Below are 23523 nucleotides of genomic sequence, written 5' to 3' on the forward strand. Positions count from 1 at the left end.
ATTCGAGTCATAATAATCAATGATATGTAATATGATACAAGACACATTAGCGGGGTAGCAGAATTACCATGTATGACATTAGATCTATTTACATGAGCCAAATCCTAACATACCTGGTCTCAACTTAAGGATCAAGCTTTGAGGCGCAATCTGAACAATGTCAGAACTATTTTTCTGTCTGCCTACACTGAGAGGCTTATTTTTAAGTATTTCTACTTGGGAGACAGGGTTTTCGATGAAGTTTAATTGACATCCTTTAGCTAAAAGGTTTGCTGGGGTATCACACCTTTCGCCAACTCCAGATGGATGAGTAAAATTCTAAAAAAGAAAAAGAAAAACAATAACTAGAAAAAGAAAACAAATCTGAATTTCTTTATAAGATACCAGCAATTGAAAGTTTTTCTGCACAATTTGCTAGTTAAGCATCTTGCCATATTGTATCCCTACATGACTAACATTGATTATAGGTCTAAAGTTAAGTTATAGGTGAATAACCAGAGAATTCTGCAGGTAAAATTCTGAGTAAAACTGGAGTCTCCTTTTAGTTATGTTCAATTGAATTCACGTAACAATTGCATGTGTGTGTGTGTGTCTGTGTGTGTGTGTGTCTGTGTCTTAAGCTCACTTCTTTAAAGCTTTGTCCCAGGCCATGACCAGATCCTTGAAACTGTTGGGTTCACAGAGTTGACATCATCCCATGAATTTATCTGCTCAGGGTGACCTGTAGGTTTGATTCCATGATCAAATCTTTATCACTAGATTTGGGAATTGACACACTGTCCAAGGGCTCCAGGGTGTCAATCCCCAAATCTAGTGATAAAGAGAGATTCTGCAGATTCCTAAAGGGTAGGGATTGCAACATCTCCCCCATCTAGCACTCTCTGCCAGTTGTATGCATTGGTCTGTTACCCTTATATTGCAGCATTACTTCACCTAAATTGACCTCTTGTGGACTTAAACCCAGAGTCTTGAAGTATTCTAGTTCAAGATCCTTTATAACTTTCTCCAAGATTTGAAAGTGAGGAAGAAAAGTGAAAAAGATGGGTTAAAAGTCTGCTTTTTGCTGGTGCCTGTAGTCCCAGCTACTTGGGAGGCTGAGGCAGGAGAATGGCGTGAACCCGGGAGGCAGAGCTTGCAGTGAGCCCAGATCATGCCACTGCACTCTAGCCTGGGCGACAGAGCAAGACTCCGTCTCAAAAAAAAAAGTCTGCTTTTCTGCGTGGGACACAGGAGTTTCCCACAAGGATAGCAGAGGGGCAGTGAGATGTAGTCTTTCCCAGCAGAGATGTGGCCGTTCAAATTCTGAAACACCCAAAACAGGGAGATGGAGCTAATAGATTAAATACCTGTCTTACCTGATAGGCATGGCTGCTTTAGAGCGGGCATGACACTATGCAAAGGGGAACTTGTTGCCATTGACTTTCATGCTTAGAGAAAACAAAACCAATGCTCATACTATTTTCCTTGCCTCTTAGAACTCCAAGCCACTCTTGCTGTTTTCAACAACTAGGAAAGTTAGATTTCTTCTGAAATTGATTTTGAGAATACAATTTGTTATCTATCAGTAGGCCTGTGCGTGTCTGAAGCTCTAGGCCAGGCATGGCAAACTGTAACTTCCCATGATGTAACCAAGGGAAACAGTGGCTGGCCAAGGCTTCAGAATCCTTCTCAACACAGTGTCATTGCTATCACCTCTAGTCATAGCCTTTGCCAGAAGATCAGAGGTGGTGTTAGCCACATGACCTATTTTCTATCTGCCCTAAGCAGAAGCCTAATTTACTTTTTGCTCCAACTGCCTCGACTGGCATCCTCATAACTACTTCTAATATTAGAGTGGCCTCTTAGAATAATTTGGTTTTACAATTTGACAACAATTTGGCTACCAAGTATTATACACAAGTAAAGTTATCAGCAGCAACTTAGGAAACTCTCTTAAGTAAATGCTGAAAAATGCATTTAAATGAAAATTCTAGGCTGATTTGTTGTTGTATCTCTCTGGCATGAAACTAATACTTCTTCAAGAAGTCAATATCCAAAAAACATGTGATTTTTTCCCTTCTTGTATATTCTCAATCCTGCTTTGATACAGGAACTAAAAAAAAGCATAATTCTCTTGAATTTTTTTTGTGGCCGCGTTGGTCAAGGCCGTAGTAAGGGACTGAGCTGTGTCTGTGCTCTCTTGTCTGTGAGGCCACACTTCATGGATACACACTGAACTCAGAGTTTGGGTTTCCACAGGTAGAACCCAGTTCTGAGTTTGGTGTCGAGGTTTGTTTCTCTTTGAGCATGCTACTCAGCTCTTGCTGCACTTGGTATTCGTATGATTTGATTTATGTTTAGATTATCTTTATGAGATCCAGTGCGTAGAGACTTGTTTTAAAATTCAGAAAGCTAATGCCTCTCTTTCTTACCATGAATCAGTTAGATATCATTCTCTAGTGTCTTAGGATGGCTTGGTACATAGTCCCCAATCATCTTCATACTACTTTCACGTAGTTTTCAGTTTGACCAGATAAGGAGTTCCTATTTGGCACTTTGTCACTGGTGTGGTACAGAGTCACTGAGTTTATGAAAATGCCATTTTTAAAGGAACTGGATAATATCTGACCAGTAATATTTGCCCCAAACTTAAAACACATCCCTTAGAATCTAGCAGTAGTTCAGAATGGATCCTGGTACCCAGAGGGAATACAACTATAATATGAACATCAAATGTATGTTTAACTTTAGAAAATATCATCTCCATGAACTCTGATTATCCAGACAGCCTCCATATTTTACATGTAACCTGTTAGAAATGGCTTTACAGTAAAAGAAGGAACCAGGTAAAATAAAAAAATCCCAAGTTAAAAATTTTTTCCGAATAATTTGACATCCACTCCTTCTATAAATTGTTTTTGAAAGTAATCACATGAATGCCATTTTGATCTACCAATGCTCACCTTCTCCTTTCCTGATTTGTTTTACTTATACAACTCCACAAAAAAGCAAGTCACTATCAGAAATATCACTGAGGAAATTAACATGAATTTAACTGCAGACAGGTTTTAAAAACACATTGAGGTCATTTATTTTACCTCCTGAGCACACCAGGCACACTGAGGTCCAATAAGCAGGCAGTCTTCACAGGTTTCTGCACCTCCCAGGGCACAGCCACCTAGGTTTAGACCCAGCAAGATGCAGGGATTAAGTACACTTTCAGTCATTCCATTTATGAGACTGATGGCTCTTACATTACTTGAACAAAACAACATCAAAGTTTAGTTTAGTATCCAAAATCAGTCCTCGAAATGTTAGCAATTCACATAAAAGTTTGTATTTTACATCTATCACATGTAAAATATGTGTATGTATATTAAAAAGTATGTATGTCTTATAAGCCAAAATTATCATGCTCTTTTTTCTTAAAATGTGAAAGTTCACAAATATAGGATTATCCTATTTATTATTCTTAGCCAATGTGTGCCACTTTAATTTTTAAAAATTACTTGCAACCATTAAAAAATGCTTCTTTCTTAAACAAGTTATTTCTGTTTTTGAAATAAATCCTTTTTCTCTTTCAAGATTATTACTCCTAAGTGGAAGATCTTGTGGTAGAATAAAATAGAAAAGTTTCAAAAATGGTTATCATACTGGCACTAAGTTCCATTGGGCAGTAATGTTATTTAATTCTCCTCATTAAAATGCCTGTGCAACCTTTGTATTTATTTACCTTAAGCCTAGAGCATTCACTGTGGGAACTGCCCGGTGTTTGTCTGTAATTTGTTAAAGTGTTCACTCAGTCACAAAAGAGCAATGGAACAGATCAAATAAAACATGACTTCAGATCTAGTTTCTGAACCAAATGACAGGTTTGTCAAGCATACCACGAAAGCAATATATCAGAGAACGCAGGTCTTACCTTGTACGTGATCATTCCTTCCTAGAAATAGAAAGAACAGGCAAAGCAGTTCAATCCCCATTCGTTTCAGTTCTTGCTGTGCAGACCGATTAAAAAATGAATTACCTTCAGCGTTACAAGACCAACGCTGAATATCGTTAAAGTCTTTCTTTCTTGAAGTATAACATTTTAAATACTACTTACACTGCTTTGAAAAGAAACTTGAGATGTAAGTTAGAAAGTTTTCATTAAGACTGAAATGAAAACAGAGGCTACCTGGACAGGTAAAGCAGAAAAGCTGTGTTTAAAAGCAACTTCAACATGATTTACTTCCTTGTTCTCCTTATAAGGAAGGCAGGTGTACAATCACCAAGAAGGTGGGGAAATTCATTCAGTAGAAATTTTGGTGTAAGTTCTATGAGTCTCTCTACATCCTAGAGAAAGTTAATATCTTTAGTGAAATATTGATCAATGAAATGTCAAAACAGCAATAGAAATATAGTCATTTTAAAAATAATTTTAATTTAATGTAAAGAATAAAGATATTAAATAAAGCATATAGGCTATATATGAGGAAAGTAAAAAATGAGCTTAATGAAAATGCCTGAGATTTTAGTGTTTCATTGCTAAATCCTTTGCAAAAAATTGAAATGAACCCTGAAAAAGAAAAATTATTATCTTACAGTAAATGAGAAGGAAGGCTAGGGAAAGCAAAGCACTGTTTCCTTATTTTTTCAAATTAGATGAAATATATTTTTCCATAAGTATAAAATTCTTATTTTAAAATTATATTGGAAATAATCATAATATATAAAAATCAAAGGAGATCAAAATAAGAATGTCTCAAAAGACACTGATGACAACAATGATGAAAACAGAAATGATGGTGCCCAAGATTCTGAATCCCTCAGGCTAGGGACCAAGTTCTCTATGCAATGTGCTGTTCCAACCTCTAGCTCATGATTTGGCACATAGGAGATATTTATTTGTTAAGTGAAAGAGTGACAATTCAAAATATATATAATCTATGGCTAAATCCATGAGGTTTTTTGTATTTTTCCCCCAGGGTGTTCTTCAGGAAGGTGTTTTGAGATTTGTAGAGTCTGTGAACAGATAAGAATCGAATTCTCACTTCGTCACTCTAGAAACTGCTGACCTTAGAGAGACTTTTCTGTGGCCAGGCTTATGTCTGAGGAGATTATCTTTTCAAGGAGCATTCCTGGGTAAGCATGTGAAACCTGTAAACAGAGGGAAACGGACTATGGTCAACAATAATTTAATTCTACATTTAAAAATAACTAAAAGACTATAAATGGTTTGTTTGTAACACAAAGGAGAAATGCTTGAGGGGATGGATACCCCACTTTCCATGAGGTGTTTATTACACATTGCATGCCTGTACCAAAACATCTCATGTATCCCATAAATATATACACCGACTATATACCCACAAAAATAAAAACTAAAATAAAATAATTAAAAAAAAATAAAATAAACCAAAGAAAGAGATAAACTAATTATAGACTACCTAGGCTTATCTCAGAAGCCTATGTTATGTTCAATTTTGAACTCCATCATATCCAAGAAGCTGGAAAAACATGGCAAGAATTTTGCAGTAACAATCCAGAATTATTGAAGAATTGGAAGATATGCATTTTGGGAGAAAATTTATATAAAATTAGTTGATTTAACTTGAAGAAGAAAGATCGAGCCACAAATTGTTTGTGTCTCTGTTATTGTCATTTTAAAAATCCAGTATTAACTATTATTCATTCATTATTCATTCATTCAACAAGTACTTCTTGGGCATTTACTTTGTGTCAAATATTATTTTTGAAGCAGAGGCTACATCAGTGAACACAACCAAGTTTTTGATCCATGCAGCATATATTCTAGGCTGGATGGCAGTGCAGGGAGATAGACTTCTAAAATCAGGCAGTGCCCAGGGCTATGAATCATAAGTCTGGGTAAAAGGAAAAAGGGGCAAGGGAGTGTGTGATTTTCTTTAGAATAGTCAGGGAGGGTTTCCCTGACCAACTGGTATCTGAGAGAACCCTAGATGACTTTGACAACACAGCTAACTACGAAGGCCTGAGACAGCCCAATGGCAGGTGTTTTCAAGGGCAAGTGGAATACAAGAAGGGAGAGAGAGAGGGTAATCAGATTTGAGGGCAGAGGTCAGATCATATGTAGTCTTGACCTTGAATTTTATTCTATACCTTGTGTATCACTGGAAAGTTGAAAGCAGAGAAATAATATTATTTAATTTACATTTTAGAAGAACCACACTGGCTGCTGAGGAAGTTAAAATGTATGCGGCAAGATTGGAAGGTGAATGGGGCAAGAGAGGAATGCATGTCTCTGTCAAGAACAGAGATAATCGTGGCTGGGACTAGGATGTTTGTGGTGCAGGAGGAGGGGGTGATCAGATTCAAGATCTATTTTGAAACTGGACTGTGCTGATAGATTGGATGTGAACATGAAAGAAAGAGGTTTCTGTCTGGCATAGATACATTGTACTGGCTGAGTGATACATTTGACTGAGAGGGGTTACATTGAGGAAGAATCAGGTTTCATGTGGAGGATGAGGATCAAGAACATGGTAAGTTTGAGATGGCTAGAAGATAACCAAGTGAAGATGCCACATAGGCAGGTTTGATATCTAGGTCTGGAAATGTGGGCAATGTCAAAGAGCAAACTGTAAATTTGGGATTATCAGCATGGGTTTAAAGATATGAGGCTGATGGTGTTCAGAGATATGTGGCTGAATGAGATCCCTCCAGGAAGCGAATGTATATAGGGAAGAGCTCTGAGGACTGAGCCCTGGGGCCGCTAGATATCTGTAGATCAAGAGGAGAAGGATTTAGTAAAGGAAGCTTCTATCTAAAGAACACTTCATCTTGCTAAAGAGGAACCTGTCTTTGTTGGAAGACAAATTCAAGTGTCTCTCACATTTCTGCACATCTTACAAGCAGAGGACCTGGCTGCCTTTTTTCTAGACTCTCTTTTCCAGGATGTTTATAAAGTGAACAGCCTTTGAAAATAGAGACAGTGTCCCTCTTTAGGGAAAAGGAAAAATTGCTTACAGCTTTGGAAGATAGAGACAGTGTCAACCTGCAGAACAAAGAGTAGGTCTGTTTACTGCCCATTATAAAAGGTTCAGGTTCCCCAAACTTAAAGTTCTTCTCTTATAACACATCTTACTACATGTGCAGGAGTCACCTCTTTCTTTTGTGTCATCTTGTGGGAAATGGTATTGGGGAACTGTGAAAGAATGTGCTGACACTCTGACCACTGCAATTGCTGTGAATTAAAAAGTTCTTCAAAAAAAAAAAAAAAGAATTAAAAAGTTCTTTTTCTGTGATGCAGGCATCGCATGTCTCCATCAGTACCCACGAATCCATGACAAGCTAACTTGTCAGCTTGCAAGTCAGGTAAAAGCCCAGGCCCTTCATAGTTCTTGACAATTTCCTACACAAAATCCACCTTTGTCTGGAGACTGAACATGCAACTTTCAAACCTCACTTTGGAAGAAAAGATCTTACATCCCACAAAACTGCCTTGGACTGACAAGTGCTGCCCTGGGCTCCAGATGTTTCCCCAGGTCTTGAGTTGCCTGTCTGCCCATAGACCTCCCTGGCAGCCGCTAGCAGGCACTCTAGAGGAGCTGGATCGGGGTGGCTGCCCAGCTCTGGATATGCCACTCCCTGGAAACTCTCCACGGTTCTAGCTGCCACCAACAATCTCTCCTTCCTGAGAACACAGTTAGACTACCTCTCCTGGCCTGTTTTGCAGCTAAGAAAATCCCAACAACCAGCTCTTGCCAACAGAATATGAGTGGAAGTGGTACATACCCCTTCTAGATCATCCTCATGTCCCTCTGACAACCAGATGCAGGCAGCAACAAGGTCCTAGAACTCTAAAACCACAATTTGACCATGTATTTAAATGGACTTGTGCCATCCCACATAAAGACTTCCATCTCAGTCCTAGAATCATAATCACACTGATTGATTTATTCTCTGTCCCCCATGGCTGCCCCTCCAGTGCCCACCCTCCCTAATTTTCAGGCCTTCACACAAACCATTTGTTCTTCCTGCAGGCCTTGGGTTCCCTCTCATGCCTCTCACTTGGCTAATTCAGCTTGCCCTCCAGGTCTCAGTGTAAACATTAGTGTCTGCAGGAAACACTTTTTGGTTTCTCTAGGCCTCCCCTCCTGTGGACATTCCCCAGAATAGCCATTTTTGCTCTGCTTGTAATTGTCAAAATAGTTGCCTTTACTCAACAAATATTTATTCAATTCTTGCTATGTATCAGACAGCGACTGTGTCTCAGGAATCTTTCTATTCCCAGCAAGTAACACAATGCCTGGCACTTTGTAAGTAGTCAATTAATGTTTATATTGAGAATATGGGTGAATTTTAAGTCTTCATTGTCTAGTATTTCACCAGTTACAAAGCAGGTACTTCATGGATATTGAGTAAACAGATGAGTAAATGAAAGAATGGTTTAGGAAGGTAAATAATACAATTAGGAAAGGGAAAATGTGTTCCCTGCTTGGGTTGTGCCGAAAGCTGAGAAAAAGCTTAAAATGCAACGTAAAGAAAAGGCAGGGGGAATTTCAGACAATATAAAGTATAATAATGTTATGAAAGAATATCTATCCACTCTGTTTGCACCTTGGGACTGCTGGCTAATTTGTACCAAGGGGCAGGACACCGGGAAGACATAGCCTTGCTTCCTAAGGAGGGTGCCTGGTGTCCTCTTTTGGAAAGTACCACATCCACACTGCTGTGGAGGGTGGCGGCCCTGCCTGTCCCGTGAGCTGTCAATCCATGAGATGCCAGCATCCTGTAAAGTCCCCAGATGAAAACTGTGTCTCCTTAGCTAAGCCAAATGGATTACTTACCTCTGTTTCTATGTATATAGAATCTGAAATGGGAAATACAAATGGAAAATCAGGAGTTTGGTAATGGGAGGTGAGGCTGGCAGGATGTATGGAGAGAGCGCGTAAAGTTGGAGGGAATGAGGTGCTTCCAGAGTCAATGTTAGGAGGACTCAGCAGCTACATAGAGGCAGAAGCCCAAGGCAGAAGAAAGCTACATGGGGTGGGAGATGAGAGGACCAATATGCAATCAGCAAAGAAAGGCCTTCAGCCACACAAACTGAAGAGTGCTAGAGTCAGATCTACAAACTCACTCTGCTGGGGGGAAGGAGCACGGCCCAGGCCTAGAGCTGCCATGGATCCCAAATGCCTGTCCAGTTTAGATCTCTGGGAGGCCTGGCTCTTAGCTTTCCCCAGGATCCCATCTCTTTTAAAGCAATGTGTATTCTTACAGAAAATTCCCATTACTTGTGGGTGGTTGAGAGGATCTTACATTCTTTAACATCCAAAGGTTCTGTCATAGCATCCACATTTTCAGACAGGTTGGTCAGATTCATTAGATGGAATCCTACCATCCGGATTGCTCAGAACCCCAGCCTAGGGGGCTGTGACTCCATGTGGGAGTCTGACCCTCCTCAAGGGGCCTCAGCTAAGCAGCAAGGGGGTGGACAGAGCAGCTCAGAGCTCAGGGACACAGAGCTTCTGCACTCCGCCCCTCTGCTGGTCTTGACTTCGGAGACTTAGAAATGGGCTGTCCTCAGCGGTGCTCTGACTTCAGGAAGCCAGTGAACCGGTGTCTGAGTCACTGCAGTTAGCTTGAGTCTCTCCCAGACCCAGCCATTCATCCACATCAAATAAAGACAGTCCAGGCCCCAGCTGGGCCTGCCCCGGGGCACCTCACAACACTCCTGGGAGAGGAAATCCTGAGTCAACCTGGCTGGGAACCAACTGGAAACCGGGGACTTTAGTCATGGCTGTCTGCTCTTGGGCGGGCCTTGCTGTGCTACCTGCTTCATCTGAAGTACCGGTGACAAGTCTTCCACCTCCAGGTGGCTTTCTGTGAAAACGTTTCATTGTGAGTAGCTAAAAGAAAGCAAGGTAAATGGCTGCTTTGTCTCTGGGTCTCACTCTGAGGTAGCTCCAAAGCCTTGCACAGTGGGTTGTTTGCAGAATTCTGTGGCTGACTTGTGGTTGTACATAACAGGGGGAGCAAGCAACCTGGAAGTAGATACAGTTGTTCCTTTTTTTGTGACCTTCAGCAAGATTCCCTTAAATAAGACTTTCCTGTCATCCTTGTTCACAATGCCCACAGGGTGCTAAGTGCTAAAGAAATGTTTTGTGGCCTAGGCCTTACATTCTAGGCTGGAGTTTCCTTTTTTGTTTATTTTGGTAAAATTTACATAACAGAAAATGTACCATTTTAACCATTTTTAAGTATATGATTTGGTGGCATTAAGAGCATTCACACTGTTGTGCCATCCTCACCACTGACCATCTCCAGAACTTTTTCATCAGCCCAAACTGAAACTCTTCACCCATTAAACAATAACTGTCCATTTCCCCTCCACCAACCCCCAGCACCCAGCATTCTACTCTCTGTCTCCATGAGTCTGACTACTCCAGGTGCATCACATAAGTGGAAACATATTTGTCCTTTTGTGGGAATGGCCTATTTCATGTTAGCATACTGTCTTTAGGGTTCATCCATGTAGTGGTATGTGTCAGCATTTCCTTCCTTTTAAAGGCTGAATAATATTCCGCTGTATGGATATACCACATTTTGATGGCTTAATCATCTGTCAATGGATGTGCTGTTTCCAGCTTTTGGTCCTTGTGAAGAGTACTGTGATGAACACTGGCATAGGGATATCCATTTGAGTCCAGCACTTACTTTTTAAAGCCACCATGATGCCCATAATGGGAGGAAGCTGAGTGTAGTGGGAAGAGTTTGGTTTTGGACGTAGGGAGTCCTGGGTTCAAAATTGCAGTCCTGCCAGGTCCTCCTGTCTATCTGTGGGGAGAGTGTTTATCTCTGAACACTTTACTTTTGAGACTCTGAAAAAGGGATAATATCCACCTTTCAGTAATATGGCGAAGATTTCATTACACCATTTTGGGATGAGTCCAGGTTTTGTGGGGCCTAAAGATTATACCTTTTGGGAGGCCTTCTTTAAGAAAAGAAATGCAGGCCAGATGTGGTGGCTCACACCTGTAATCCCAGCATTTTGGGAGGCCAAGGCAGGTGGATCATTTGAGGTCAGGAATTCGAGACCAGCCTGGCCAACATGGTGAATCCCCATCTCTACAAAAAATACAAAAATTAGTCAGGCATGGTGGCACGTGCCTATTGTCCCAGCTACTTGGGAGGCTGAGGCAGGAGAACCACTCGAACCCAGGAGCAGAGGTTGAAGTGAGCCAAGACTGCACCACTGCACTCCAGCCTGGGCAACAGAGTGAGATCTCTCAAAAAAAAAAAAAAAAAAAGAAATGCAAAACTGGAAATAAATCATGTGTGAAAGTGTATATTTATTTCAAATCAGGGGGGAAAACCCATGACAACAAATTACTGAAAGCTTGAAAATTCCAGTCTTTTTGTTTCTTAACATCACCTCAGGCACTTCACCAGAAATGCTTTCTAAAAAACGCTTCCTGATGATAATCTGGCTTCCATCCCACCTGGAGCCACCCGCAGCTCCCAGATACTCCCAGGCACCTGTGCACACTGGAGCCTAGGTTGAAGCTCTCTCAGTTTCTTGTAAACCCTCCTTTGATTTCACTTGGGATGTATGTTTATTGTTGCTCATTTTAGTGAGAACTTACCAAGTGCCCGGCATCATTCAATATTGTATTAGGGTAGCCCTATTTTGTTCTCACAAGGCCCCAATAAAATGGGGACTATTCTACTTTCATTTACCAGATAAGGAAACTGAGGCATGGAAAAGTTACACAACTTTCCCTCACTGCTCAGAAAACAGGGCCCTGGAGACAGATCGCTACCCTCCCACCTGAGTTCAGAATCACCCTGCAAACTGCCTCCTGGTAGATAAGAGATGTACAAAGAATCATCAAAAAGATGCCAACAAGAAGTGAAATTCCACGAGGAACTTGAAAAATATGTTCGCCTGTCTATCGCAGGGCTCTGGTTCCAGCTCTAGCTCTGTGTCTAGTGATTTCCTTTTGGGTTTGTTTGTTGCTTATCCTGTAGATCATTGGCTGCCAAAAATGAGACAAAGATGTGGTCCTGGATCGTACCATCTTTCTCTGCTTTGAAGTCAGTACAAATCACTTAAAAACAAAATGAAACAAAACATGTTGCCTGGCCCTTCAGGGGAAGCTGAGCCTGCTGGTCAGGAGCCAGGGCCTGGCATTGAGTCCAGGAGAGCACGGCTGTGGGCATTTCCTGTGGTCGGGAGATGACTCAGGATGAACTCCGGCCTCTGAGCCACAGGCAGCCCCCGCACTTCACAGTTACCACCCACACCCCACCCTACTCTGGACCCTGGCAGTCACACTGCCAGCTACAGGGAGCCTGTCCTGTGAGTTAGGCCTGCTCCAGAGGCCCATGCAGTCAGGGTTCAGAAATTATATTGAAGTCTAAAAGAATTGAACTCTTTCTGTCTTTTAGTTTGTGGAATAAATCCAAAGACGAGATTTTCCAGAAAAATACCATTGGATGTGAATTTATTCTGAATTGACTCTGAGAACTAGACTCGTTAGGCCCCTTTTTCCTATCTGTGAAACAAATAGCAAGACGTCACGTGAACAAACACTGATTGCCGAGTGGTTCACTCACTCACAGCTTGCAGAGCTGCTGAGCATTCTTTTTTCATTTACTCATTTATTGCTTCAGCAGCCGCCTGTGGAGACCCCACAATGGACCAGGCACTGTTCTGAGAGCACAGTGTTGATTAAAACCGACAGGGTCTCTGCCTCATGAAGTTTACATTCCAGTGGGAGAGACAGACAAGAAACAGACGAACAAATAAAGATGTCAGATGGTAACAAATGCTGAGAAAAATAAAGGATGGCAATGGGTCAGAGAGTGGCCAAGGTGGGGTGGCCAGCAAAGCCTCTCTGCTCAGGTGGTGTTTAGGCATAGCCTTGGGGAAAGGACGGAGGGCATCGCAGGGCTCTCTGGAGGACAAGCAGTCCTGCCTGTGGGAAGAGCAAGTGCAAGGTCCTGGGACGGGATGGTTTGTGGACAAGCAAGGTGGCGAGTGAGGCTGAAGCAGAGTGAGTAGGTGAACTCAAGGAGTCCAGAGGAGATGAGCCAGACAGGCAAAGGGAAGAGGGCAGCTCATGAGGGAGGGGTGGGTTCGGGGGGGCGATGGTCAGGGCTCCAGATTTGTATTCTGAGTGAGAAGGGAAGCTTTTATGGAGTTTTGGTTGGACATGATGTAGCTTGTAAGGTGGCAAGGATGCACAGACTATAAGACGATAAGGATGGAAGCTGGGGGGCCTTATTGCAGGCTGTTTCAGCAGAGATTATGACAGCTTGGTCTATGGTGGGAGTAAAGGAGGTAGTGAGAAGTGTTTGGATTCTGGATATATTTCCAAGATAGACAGGATTTACAAACAGATTCCTCATAGGGAGGGAGAGAAATCAAGGGATCAACGATGACTCTAGCAGTTATTGAGGCCCTGAATCAATAACCCCACCATCACCACCAGGTTTCTCCAGCTGTTTCAGAGAGAGAATACCATCTGCTCATCAGCAGAGTCATCGGGAGCTCTAATCTGCTCTAACAACTTGGAGGGTCATGAGGAGTCATAACTCTGCAAAAAGCATTCCATGGTAGAACCAGAAAGGTCTGAACTATGCAGGCCAGTGCTGTATGGAGACTGTTTGTATGCTGTGTTAACATTCCTTCAGTCCAGTGGAGGTCTGATTAGCCAGCATCTTCTGTTCTGGAATTCCCCATGACTTTTTGGTTGCAAAAGAAAACCTGGAAAATCCCTGTGGTCCTCTAGTTCTCTCTAGCTGTGCTGATAGACTAATTGGGGTTAGTTTCAGTAGCAAAAGTCTCCCCTAACAGAATAAAAAAATACTCCTCTTAAGAAGGCAGAAGAGATGGGTATATTTTCTTTTAAAAACTCCTTGGAAAGTGGAAGGACTTCAAACTTCTTTTGACCTTAAAGATGCAATTTATTCAGCTGCAACAATAGGGAAAGTTCTAATCCTTTAAAAAGCTGGGAGAAATGGTGGCCAGTAATTATTATCTTTTTATTGTTGTTTTTTTAGACAAGGCCTCACTCTATCACTGGGCTGGAGTGCAGTGGCATAATCCTAGCCTCACTACAGCCTTAAACTTCGGGGCTCAAGCGATCCTCCCACCTCAGTCTCCTAAGTAGCTGGGCACATGCCACCATGCCCAACTAATTAAAAAAATTTTTTATAAAGATGGAGGTCTTACTTTGTTGCCCAGGCTGGCCTAAAACTCTAGATCTCAAGTGATCCTCTTGCCTCAGCCAGTGATCATGTTTGAGGCACATCCTTGGGCGGGTCTGTGGAGGATTTATTACCTTTAACTGCCATTTTATGGAATTTTCTGATTGTTTCAGATGCATACTCAGTGAATCCTGTCAGTAAGTTTTCAGGGAATCAAATAGAGTAAAGGATTGGGTATGAGGTGAACACCCTAATCGTTAAAAAGGCTAAACAATAAATTATTCTAACAAGCTAATCAAAATGGCATTAACCTGGTGATGTCTCAAGACTTGGAAGTGGAGAAAGAAGAAAAGCCTTTAAAGCAAATTCAGCTGGCCTCTAATTAAAGACGGTGTGTCAGATTTTTACACCACAACAGACGTAACGAATCTATATATTGTTGGGCATAATTACTTCCAGACAAAAAGCGGCTCCGGTGAGCAGTCAGATGTGAGGCTTGTTTGGGGAAGTATGAAAACCACCTGCCTGGGCTGCAATCTCCGTTGCGTCCTGACTACTCTGGGTGGAACTTCGCTGCTCCTGAGCCCAGGGCCCTTTCCTGGCACCCCCTAGCGGTTGAGGGTGTAACAACCGAGGCATGATGAAGCGAGAGGCTCACAGTAGTTTCCATATTTATTAAAGGAAGGAAATGAATCATTTTCTTTATATCAAGGAGTTCGATGTTTTAAAGTTTCAATCAAAACACAAATAGGAAAGTTTTTTGATAAAAGACAATTGCTGTTAGTTGCAAATATTGGGGGAGGGGCAAACATTCCTTATGCGTTGATGAAATTAAGTTATCTTGGACACCAATAGAGTAAGGCTCAGCAGCATGGAAAAGGCAGTTGTCAGCCCTGGTCTCAGTCCAGACCTTGGTGGATTGATTATTGGACATTTGTTGCATGGTATAGATTGGTCTTGAAATTGTTTAGGCCCTATTAGGCAACCAAAGATTAGGAAGACAGGATTTAAACGTTAACCAACAGAAGGATTTATTTTTATGAATGTTGCTGGAGGAGGAGCACAGCTTCCTAAAATGTGATCTGAAGTGAGCTGTTAATCCTTGCCCTGATAATGAAATGCTCCTGCAGTTTATTTAATATAGACTATTAAATCTTCCATCAGAAACTCACAATGTGCATTATAACCTATTAAACACTTCAAGAAGCCCCACAGGGAAGAAAACTGTTTACTTTTGTTTAACAATTAAACAAAAAACTATTTTCATTATCCTATGATAATATTGTAGTCAGATTTCTTAGGAAAAGCCGGGTGTGAATTCATGTGTTTACTGCTGCCTTTTTTGTGCATTCTGCAATTCAAAGATCTTTCAAGATGGGTTTTCCAGGAGACGATTCATTTTCTCAGGAAAGCCCAGAGAGGAGGTCCATTTTGATAATAGTTCAGATAAAACACTTGCAATAGTGATGGCTCATTATAAATTTCTGGACTCAGACCCAGCCTTATAACCTAGTATAGTTAACCTAGTGACTATAGCCCAGATACTACAGTTTTATTACTGAATGACATAGACTGGTTTTCTTTGCGAAATGAATTTCGAACACGGCTATCTATTGTTCTCCTATATCTTCTTCTGGGCAGAGGATCCCAGTTGCTGCTTGCATCTGCCCTTGTTCTCTTTCTTTTTGGTACAATAGCCTGTCCTCAAGCTGTCATCTGCCTGTCTGTCCATCTACCCATCTTACTTGCAGAAGGTCCAGAAGAGTAGCTCCGTTAAGGAAACAGCATTCTCTTCCTAAGGTAGGAAGCATCTCTTCAGGTGAGAAAGTGTGCAGCATTTTTTCCAAACTTGGATTTTCTGCTGCTTTCTTATTATGCAGGCATCAGGCAAGGTGGGAGCAATCTGAATGAGTTTGGCTCTCTTCTGTTGACACCGTCTTTCTCATGAAAAGCCTTCACTTCTTAAAATGACCAGTTTTATCAAGAGTGTGCTTCTTTCATTGTTGCAGTAATCTGAATGAATATATATATATATATATATATGGTCATTTGTCCACCTCGTGGGGTCAAAATAGTATGGAAGAGTCACTGCAATTCATTCTGCTTGGTTTTCTAAGGAAAAAGTAAAATATGATGTAGGTGTTTTAAAAATGGAATCCAGTAGCAGATAGGAAACAAAAAGGAGATATATTTGCAATTTGTAAGTCTTTCTCTTTTTTTCCATTTTTCTCAGATAAACAAGGTGGATCTTGTTTGCATGAGCTACATGCAATTACAGTAGTAGTCAGAGTCACAGTTTGAAAAGATCTAAAAACCAGGAAACACTGAGGCATGAAACAAAGTTTAGTTACTACATTGGCTTTACTTAGCTTTGGAATGAGTCAAAATTACAGTTATAATAACATTTTCAGACAACCTTACTCTAAATATGTCACATCATCTCACTTAAAAAAAATGATTTAGCCTGTTTCATGGAACATTGCAAGTACGAATTCCTTGTTCCTGATAACAGCCCTAAAACAATAATAGCGAACAACGTCTCTAATAATATGCCAAACACTGTTATAAATCTTTATCACAATGTGAGGTGAGGTACTGATATTTTCCCCATTTAAATAATAATATGTAATTTAATATTTTAGAAGAGTTTTAGATTAGTACAATTTCTATATATCCCATAGCCAGCCTTCCCTATTATTAATATCTTATGTGAGTATGGTACATTTGTTACAATTTCTTTTTTTTTGAGACAGAGTCTCACTCTGTCGCCCAGGCTGGAGTGCCGTCTTGGCTCACTGCAACCTCTGCCTCCTGGATTCAAGTGATTCTCCTGCCTCAGCCTGCCGAGTAGCTGGGATTACAGGCATGTGCCACCACACCTGGCTAATTTTTGTATTTTTAGTAGAGACGGGGTTTCACCATGTTGGCAAGGCTGGTCTCGAACTTCTGACCTCAGGTGATCTGCCTGCCTTGGCCTCCCAGAGTGCTGGGATTACAGGTGAGAGTCACCGCACCTAGCCCATTTGTTACAATTAATAAACAAATATTAATACGTTATTATTATCTAAAGTCCATACTTTTTTTCAGACTTCCTTAGTTTTTACCAAATGTCTTTTTTTCTGCTCAAGCCTCCTCTTGAATTCTCCCCATTTTACAGAAGAAAAAGAAAATGACTCAGGTTAAATAACTTGGTCGCAGTCTCTCATAGGCACTAAGTGAAAAAGTTGGCCTCAAATCCAGGCAGTCTGATTGTAGGCAGGTGGTTAACCTTAATACTAAACTATCGTTACCTTAATAGTGTTATTCAACTTGAATGACTGATTTGTCCAGGCAGCAGAGCAGCAGGGTAGTGTGCACACCTGACCCAGGGGGCTCCGCTGGTAGTCAGGGACTGGCCAGAGTCACATGGGCAGTTTTCAGTACTAGAACTAGAACAACAGCTTCCTGATTCTCAGAGCGTTGGGTGGCCTAAAACAACATAAATCAATTTTCTGACACACGGTTCAGGGAACCAGAAGCCTGAAAGCAAGCTGTCTGGAGGCTCTGAGGGAGAAGGGGTTCCCTCCCCCTCCCTAGCTTCCGGGGGCTGCCGGCACTTCTTGGCATCCCTAGACTCGTAGATGCATCATTTCGATGCCTCGTCTTCACATCTTCTCCTCTGGCATTCTCCTTCTCTGTGTCTTTTCCTCTTTTTATAAGGACACTTGTCTTCGGATTTAGGACCTACCCAAAAAATCTGGGATTATCTCATCTCAAGATCCTTTACTTAATTACATCTACAAAGACCCTTCTTCAAATAAGATTCCATCCACAGGTTCTGGGAAGGTGAACCTATATTTTGGATGCAGTCGTCATTCAATCCACTACAGGGGCTAGAAGTGCTCAAAGGGTTGTTGTGAGGATAAAATTAAATAGAATTACAGGTGGTACTTGCAACAGTAGGCATGTTTTTTAAAATGACAGCCATTTTTATGATTACTCTTTTCTACAATATGAGTCCTCCTGATGCAAAAGTGTCCAAAATGCAATAAATTCGTTCATCCATGCCCAGTTTATATGACTATTATTCATTTTAATAATTGCTTTATATTACAGTCTTTGTAGTTTCTAAGTTTCTAACACTTGGTCCTGCCAGGAACTTCACAACGCTGTGTGAATTCAGCCTCTTTTTTCCCTTTTCTTGGTGGCCTAGGTAGTGGTGAGCTGGGGGGCACCTTCGGTCCACACTTTCAGCTAACAACACTTGTCAGAAACACACACTGACATGATCTTCTCATGAAGCCAGGGTCCTGATGAGTGAATCCCTTGTCTGTTGCGGATGTGGATAGACTTGCCACAGAAAAGCAGCTGGACAGCCTCAGCTGTTGCTCAGCTCTGTGGTCACCCTCTGTGGTTGCTGGGTGCTGCATGCTCCTTTTCTGCTCCAGATCTTTATTGAAGGGACAGAATTCCATCTTGGGGCTGAGCATGGACCCCCACCCACCCCATGGTGCATTACTGCTCCATCCCTTGCCTGGGATGTGTTCTGCGGTCACGCTTGGCAGTACAGGACTCTGAGCTGGCTTCAGCGAATTCCTTCTGCATTTGTCACAGAGTGTCCAAATGTTAGAGCAGGAAGGGTGAGCCAAGTCCAACCCGCTCATTGTCTCTCCATTCCCTTCTTCACACCGTTGTTGAGTAGATGCACTGAGCATCCACTTTAGTAAGGCATGATGCCAGGAGCCACTTATGGTGGCCAGCAAGCACCATGGGCAAGCAGTGGGGCACCCCATGCCTCCTGAGGAGCTGTCCGTGGGGTTTCCAGTGAGTGTTGACGGTTTATGTGTTACCTAGAAAAAAACCTTTAATACACCCATTTTAAAGACCTGGGTTTATCTACAGATAGAACTTGAGGAGTCTTTGATTTTGGAAGGGGGAAAAAATTGCATCTTCATTTGCAGTAAGCCCAGAGTGAAATTAAACATTTTATTCTGTTACAAATGTAGACAATAAACCACTGTAATATTAGCAGTACTTGGAACTCTCACCAACAGGAATTACACATATTTTTCACATCACTTTTCAGTTGTTGCAGATATCTCAAAATGTTGTCAACGCTTAGCACTGTGTCAAAATCACAGTGTTCATTAGCTCTGCCAGTGACCTTTTTATTTAAAGTGTTAATAAAGAGGTACATGTGTTACTATAATGTAAATTTGTTTTTCAATAATTTGATAACCATGTTTCAGTCTAATTGGCTTTCTTTCTAATTGTATGTAGTTTATTTTAGGAATTTTAAAACATTATTTTTTCTGAAAAGGGATTCATAGCCTGCATTAGACTGCCAGAAAAGCATATGGCACACAGAACAAGTTCCAAACCCTTAAGTAAGGAAAGGACACTAGTCATGTAAGCCAAGGACCCTATTTTTAGACCCTCCAAATCCTGCTGAAAAGCTCTTCCTCCTTTTATCTCTGAAATAATATTGAGACATGTGCTATACAGTTTCAGGTCACATAACTGTTCCTGGATCACCCAACTAAATGTACATGTTTTCCCTGTGGAAAGTAACAAACATAACCTGGGTTTCCAGAGTAGGGTATAGTACTTGGGAATTACTTGATCAACTTTTACTTCCCTTGATATTAGTTAGGCTGATACTTCCAGATTTTTCTTAACCACAAAGTTAAGAGAGACCCTGGGTTTTGAGAGAGTACAGAAATGAGTCCTATCAATGACTGGAAGGTTGAAAATTAAAACATCGTAAAGAAAAGTTTAAATAATTTTTATGTACCTAATTAATGCATTGATTTATGCATTTATCTTAAATTCAACTTTTGTTCAGCCCATACTTTTTTACTTTTATTGTAGATATAACACCTTGACCTCTAGACTCAGACCCAGCCCTTGATCTAGTAACTGTAGCCCAGGTACTACAGTTTTAGTACTGAATGACCTAGGCTAGCCCACCACTAAATGACCTGTGGTGAGCCACATTTGCATTTCCATGTGTCAGTCCATGAATGAACATCTTAAATATTAGCTATTGTATATAGTCCTCTCTGGGTGGCCCACACTTCCATTTGGTGAGCAGTGCCATCTTTGTTCAGGCAATAAATTGAATATTGTGTTAAATTAAATACATTTGGTTGATGTGATTATTTCAAGTAATTGGATGGGAAAGATAAAGGTGTGTGAATACTATTTGCAAGGAGAGATGTCATGAACTTGGAAGTCATTAGGTTGAAAGCAGCGCACACTTAGCCTCGTGGATGCCCACTGAACGGAAGAGAAGGGTACAATTTTAAAAACCTATAGAAACACACCCCTGAAGCCCAAGTAAAGGGTGGGATGGAATTGGGGGTGTAAAAGCTTTTAACTCTCTGGAACAGACTCTTTATTCCCTTATTCCATGTCCCCTTAGAGCAAACTTTTATACCCTTAACTTCCACACATGCTTCAGAAAACAGCCTGTCAGCTTTTGACAAGCAATTTAAAAAATTCACTCTTCCAACCTCCACCTCCCTAAATGGTAGTCATAATTTTTGTACCCAAAAAATTATTTCCATCACCCCCTAAAACCTGCCCAGCTCCATGCCAAGCTTCTTAGCTCATAGGTAGGCGATGAAGTGGTCTTCAACCCACTTTAGCCTTTAAGTGGTCGGACATCTCCCAGCCCTTTCCCTCCACTCACATGTTATGCAACTGGCCAAAACACTCTTTTTATAGGTCAACTGTCTTTGATGAGTTTCCATAACCTACAGAACAAAATCCAAATAACTTAACCTGACATTCAAAGCCTTCCATAACATTGCATGGCTTCCATAACGTGCATGACTCACTCTCCTGTGAAAGCAATACCTCCCGAAAAATAGATTCTTTTCCCATTTCCCAAACAACCCATTTTTTACCAGCATAGAAATACCTGCTCCCACCCACCACATCTGGTTAGATTATACTTATCCTTAAGATCCTTAACTGCCAAGATCATGTCTAATATCTCTTCAAGTATCTTTGGTTAAAATGCCTGTCCTATGTGAATTTCCAGAGTCCTGAATATGTTATTCAGTTGGGACTTTTTATGAACTATGTTGAAGCTGTGACATATGTTCTTTAACTAAATTGTATTTTAATTTCTGGGTTTTGTTGTTGTTGTTGTTGTTGTTTGTTTGTTTCTCAAGACAGGCTCTTGCTCTGTTGCCCAGGCTGGAGTGTGGTGGTATGATCATAGTTCACCGCAGCCTCGATCTCCCAGGCTGAAGTGATTTTCCCACCTTAGCCTCCCAAGCAGCCGGTACTACAGGTGCGTGCCACCATGCCCAGCTACTTAAAAAAAACATTGGTAGAGATGGGGTCTCTGCCTGTCGACCAGCCTGGTCTTGAACTCTTGGGCTTAAATGGTCTGCCCACCTCAACCTCCCAAAGTGCTGAGATTACAGGTGTAAGCCACCATGCCCAGCCCTATTTTAATTTCTTTGAATTGAGAACTAACACAATTTCAAACACACAGTAGGTATTCAATAAACCCTGGCTTTGTCATTTATTGATTATTTGATCTTGGGCCTGTTACTCGCCTTATCTAACCCTTAGCCTTCTTATTGGTAAAATGATAATAATTGCCACCTTGCAAGGTTGTTGTTATAATTAGAGATAATATAAATCAAAGGTCTTGTATAAAATATTATGAGGCATCTCTACCCCAAAGTAATATATCATCTAGTTGGAGAAATTGATACAAATTAAAAGAGGCAAATTGGTGTAGGGGAAGAATACTAATAAGGAGCAGGAAGACCTAAGCCTCATCTCAACTTAGCCTCTCAACAAATGAGTGACTTTCCTGCTCCTTCTTTTTCTAGGTCTTACTTTCCTCATTTCAAATTGGAGGGAGGTGGTGAGTGTGGAATAGAGAATCCCAAGATCTTTTTCCGCACAATGATTCTAGAAACAGAAAATAAAAACAAGAGTAGAGATATGTAATTCTGAATTTTGAGGAGGGTAAAGAGAAGACAGTTATTCCAGGAAATTTTTAGGAAGATATGATTTAAGACAACTCTTGAAGAAATTGAAGAACACAAACTGGTTGGAAAAGAGAGAGTGGGTGGTGGGCAGGACCAAAAGAAGCACAGACAAAGGAAGATTAACATCCGGGCAAAATCTTGGAGTAGCTGTGAAAAAAACCATCAGACCCCTGGCTAGATGTGGGGAGTTGGGCTAAGATGCAATGGGACAGGAAAGGGAGGACCAGTTGATGTAAACCTCAAGCCCTAGGCCTTAGAATTTAGATTTGAACTGATTGGCAATAGAGAGCTGCTGAAGGTTCTGAACAAGGGAGTAACAGGGTGATAATAGCATTTGGGGAAGTATATTGTGGCAGCTACTCTGCTGTCTATATAAAATGGAGATGCTAGAGGCAGGGACAACCAAAAGGATCTGTGGAAATACTTCTTTAGGATCCAGATTAGATTAGCTTCTTCACACCCTGGGATCCAGGAGTGAGGTAATGGTATCCTTGACTAGGATAATATGGTACAGGGGTCCCCAACCCCTGGGCTGCAGACCCGTACCAGTCTGTGGCCTGTTAGCAACCAGGCTGCAGAGCAGGAGGTGAGCATCCAGCAAGCTAGTGAAGCTGAGCTCCGTCTCCTGTCAGATCAGTGACGGCATTAGATTCTCATAGGAGCGTAAACCCTATTGTGAACTGTGCATGTGAGGGATCTAGGTTGCATTCTCTTTATGAGAAATGTAATATGCTTGAATCATCTCAAAACCATCCCCACCCCGCAGCCCCCAGTCCATGAAAAATTGTCTTCCGTGAAACTGGTCCCTGGTGCCAAAAAGTTTGGGGACCGCTGGTATAGTCGATTGTTTTACTGATCAAAATATTCATTTATGCTAATGTATGCTGGGCTTAATACCCAGGTGATGGGTTGATAGGTGCAGCAAACCACTATGGCTCACATTTACCTATGTAACAAATCTGCACATTCTGCACATGTATCCTGGAACTTAAAATAAAATAAATATTCATTTAATCTCTCTAGGAGATTATTATGCATTCATGCTCCCTGATTTCAGGCTTGGCCATGTGACTTGCAATGCCCCTATTATAAAGAGTATCGTGCCTATCATCCTCTTGAACTCAGAAGTCATGTGGCTTTCTTTAGCCAATAAGATATGAGTGGATGTGATACATGCTACCTCCAAGCAGAAGCTTGAAGAGCCACTTCAAGGTCTCACCGTCTTCTCTTTTTCTTCTGCCACGAAACTAGTAATGTCACTGATAGGAGCTGCTCCTTCAGCTTAGGTACTGAAGTGAAAGGGTGTGGGGTAGAGCTGCAGCTGACCCACAGCTAACACATATTTGTAAGACATAAACACTGGCATCATAAC

At 41.3% G+C, this 23523-nt stretch overlaps 1 protein-coding gene across 3 annotated transcripts in view; it reads right to left on the bottom strand.

The window, feature by feature from the left end:
* The window catches only part of ITGB6 (integrin subunit beta 6), a 170284-nt gene that overhangs the window by 98972 nt on the left and 47789 nt on the right, over positions 1–23523 (bottom strand). For 2 of the 3 annotated variants that reach the window (XM_063595401.1, XM_063595402.1), the window contains 4 exons: positions 5037–5118; positions 3902–3977; positions 3078–3237; positions 114–318 (listed from right to left, as the gene is read on the bottom strand). In XM_063595401.1, coding sequence (XP_063451471.1) covers positions 114–318; positions 3078–3206 — 334 coding nt within the window. In that variant the 5' untranslated portion in view covers positions 3207–3237; positions 3902–3977; positions 5037–5118. Of the gene's footprint in view, positions 1–113; positions 319–3077; positions 3238–3901; positions 3978–5036; positions 5119–23523 lie in introns of those variants that run through there. The other variant, XM_055108669.3, reaches the window with a different exon arrangement.

Source organism: Pan paniscus, chromosome 13 (assembly GCF_029289425.2).
Source record: "Pan paniscus chromosome 13, NHGRI_mPanPan1-v2.0_pri, whole genome shotgun sequence".
NCBI lineage: Eukaryota > Metazoa > Chordata > Mammalia > Primates > Hominidae > Pan > Pan paniscus.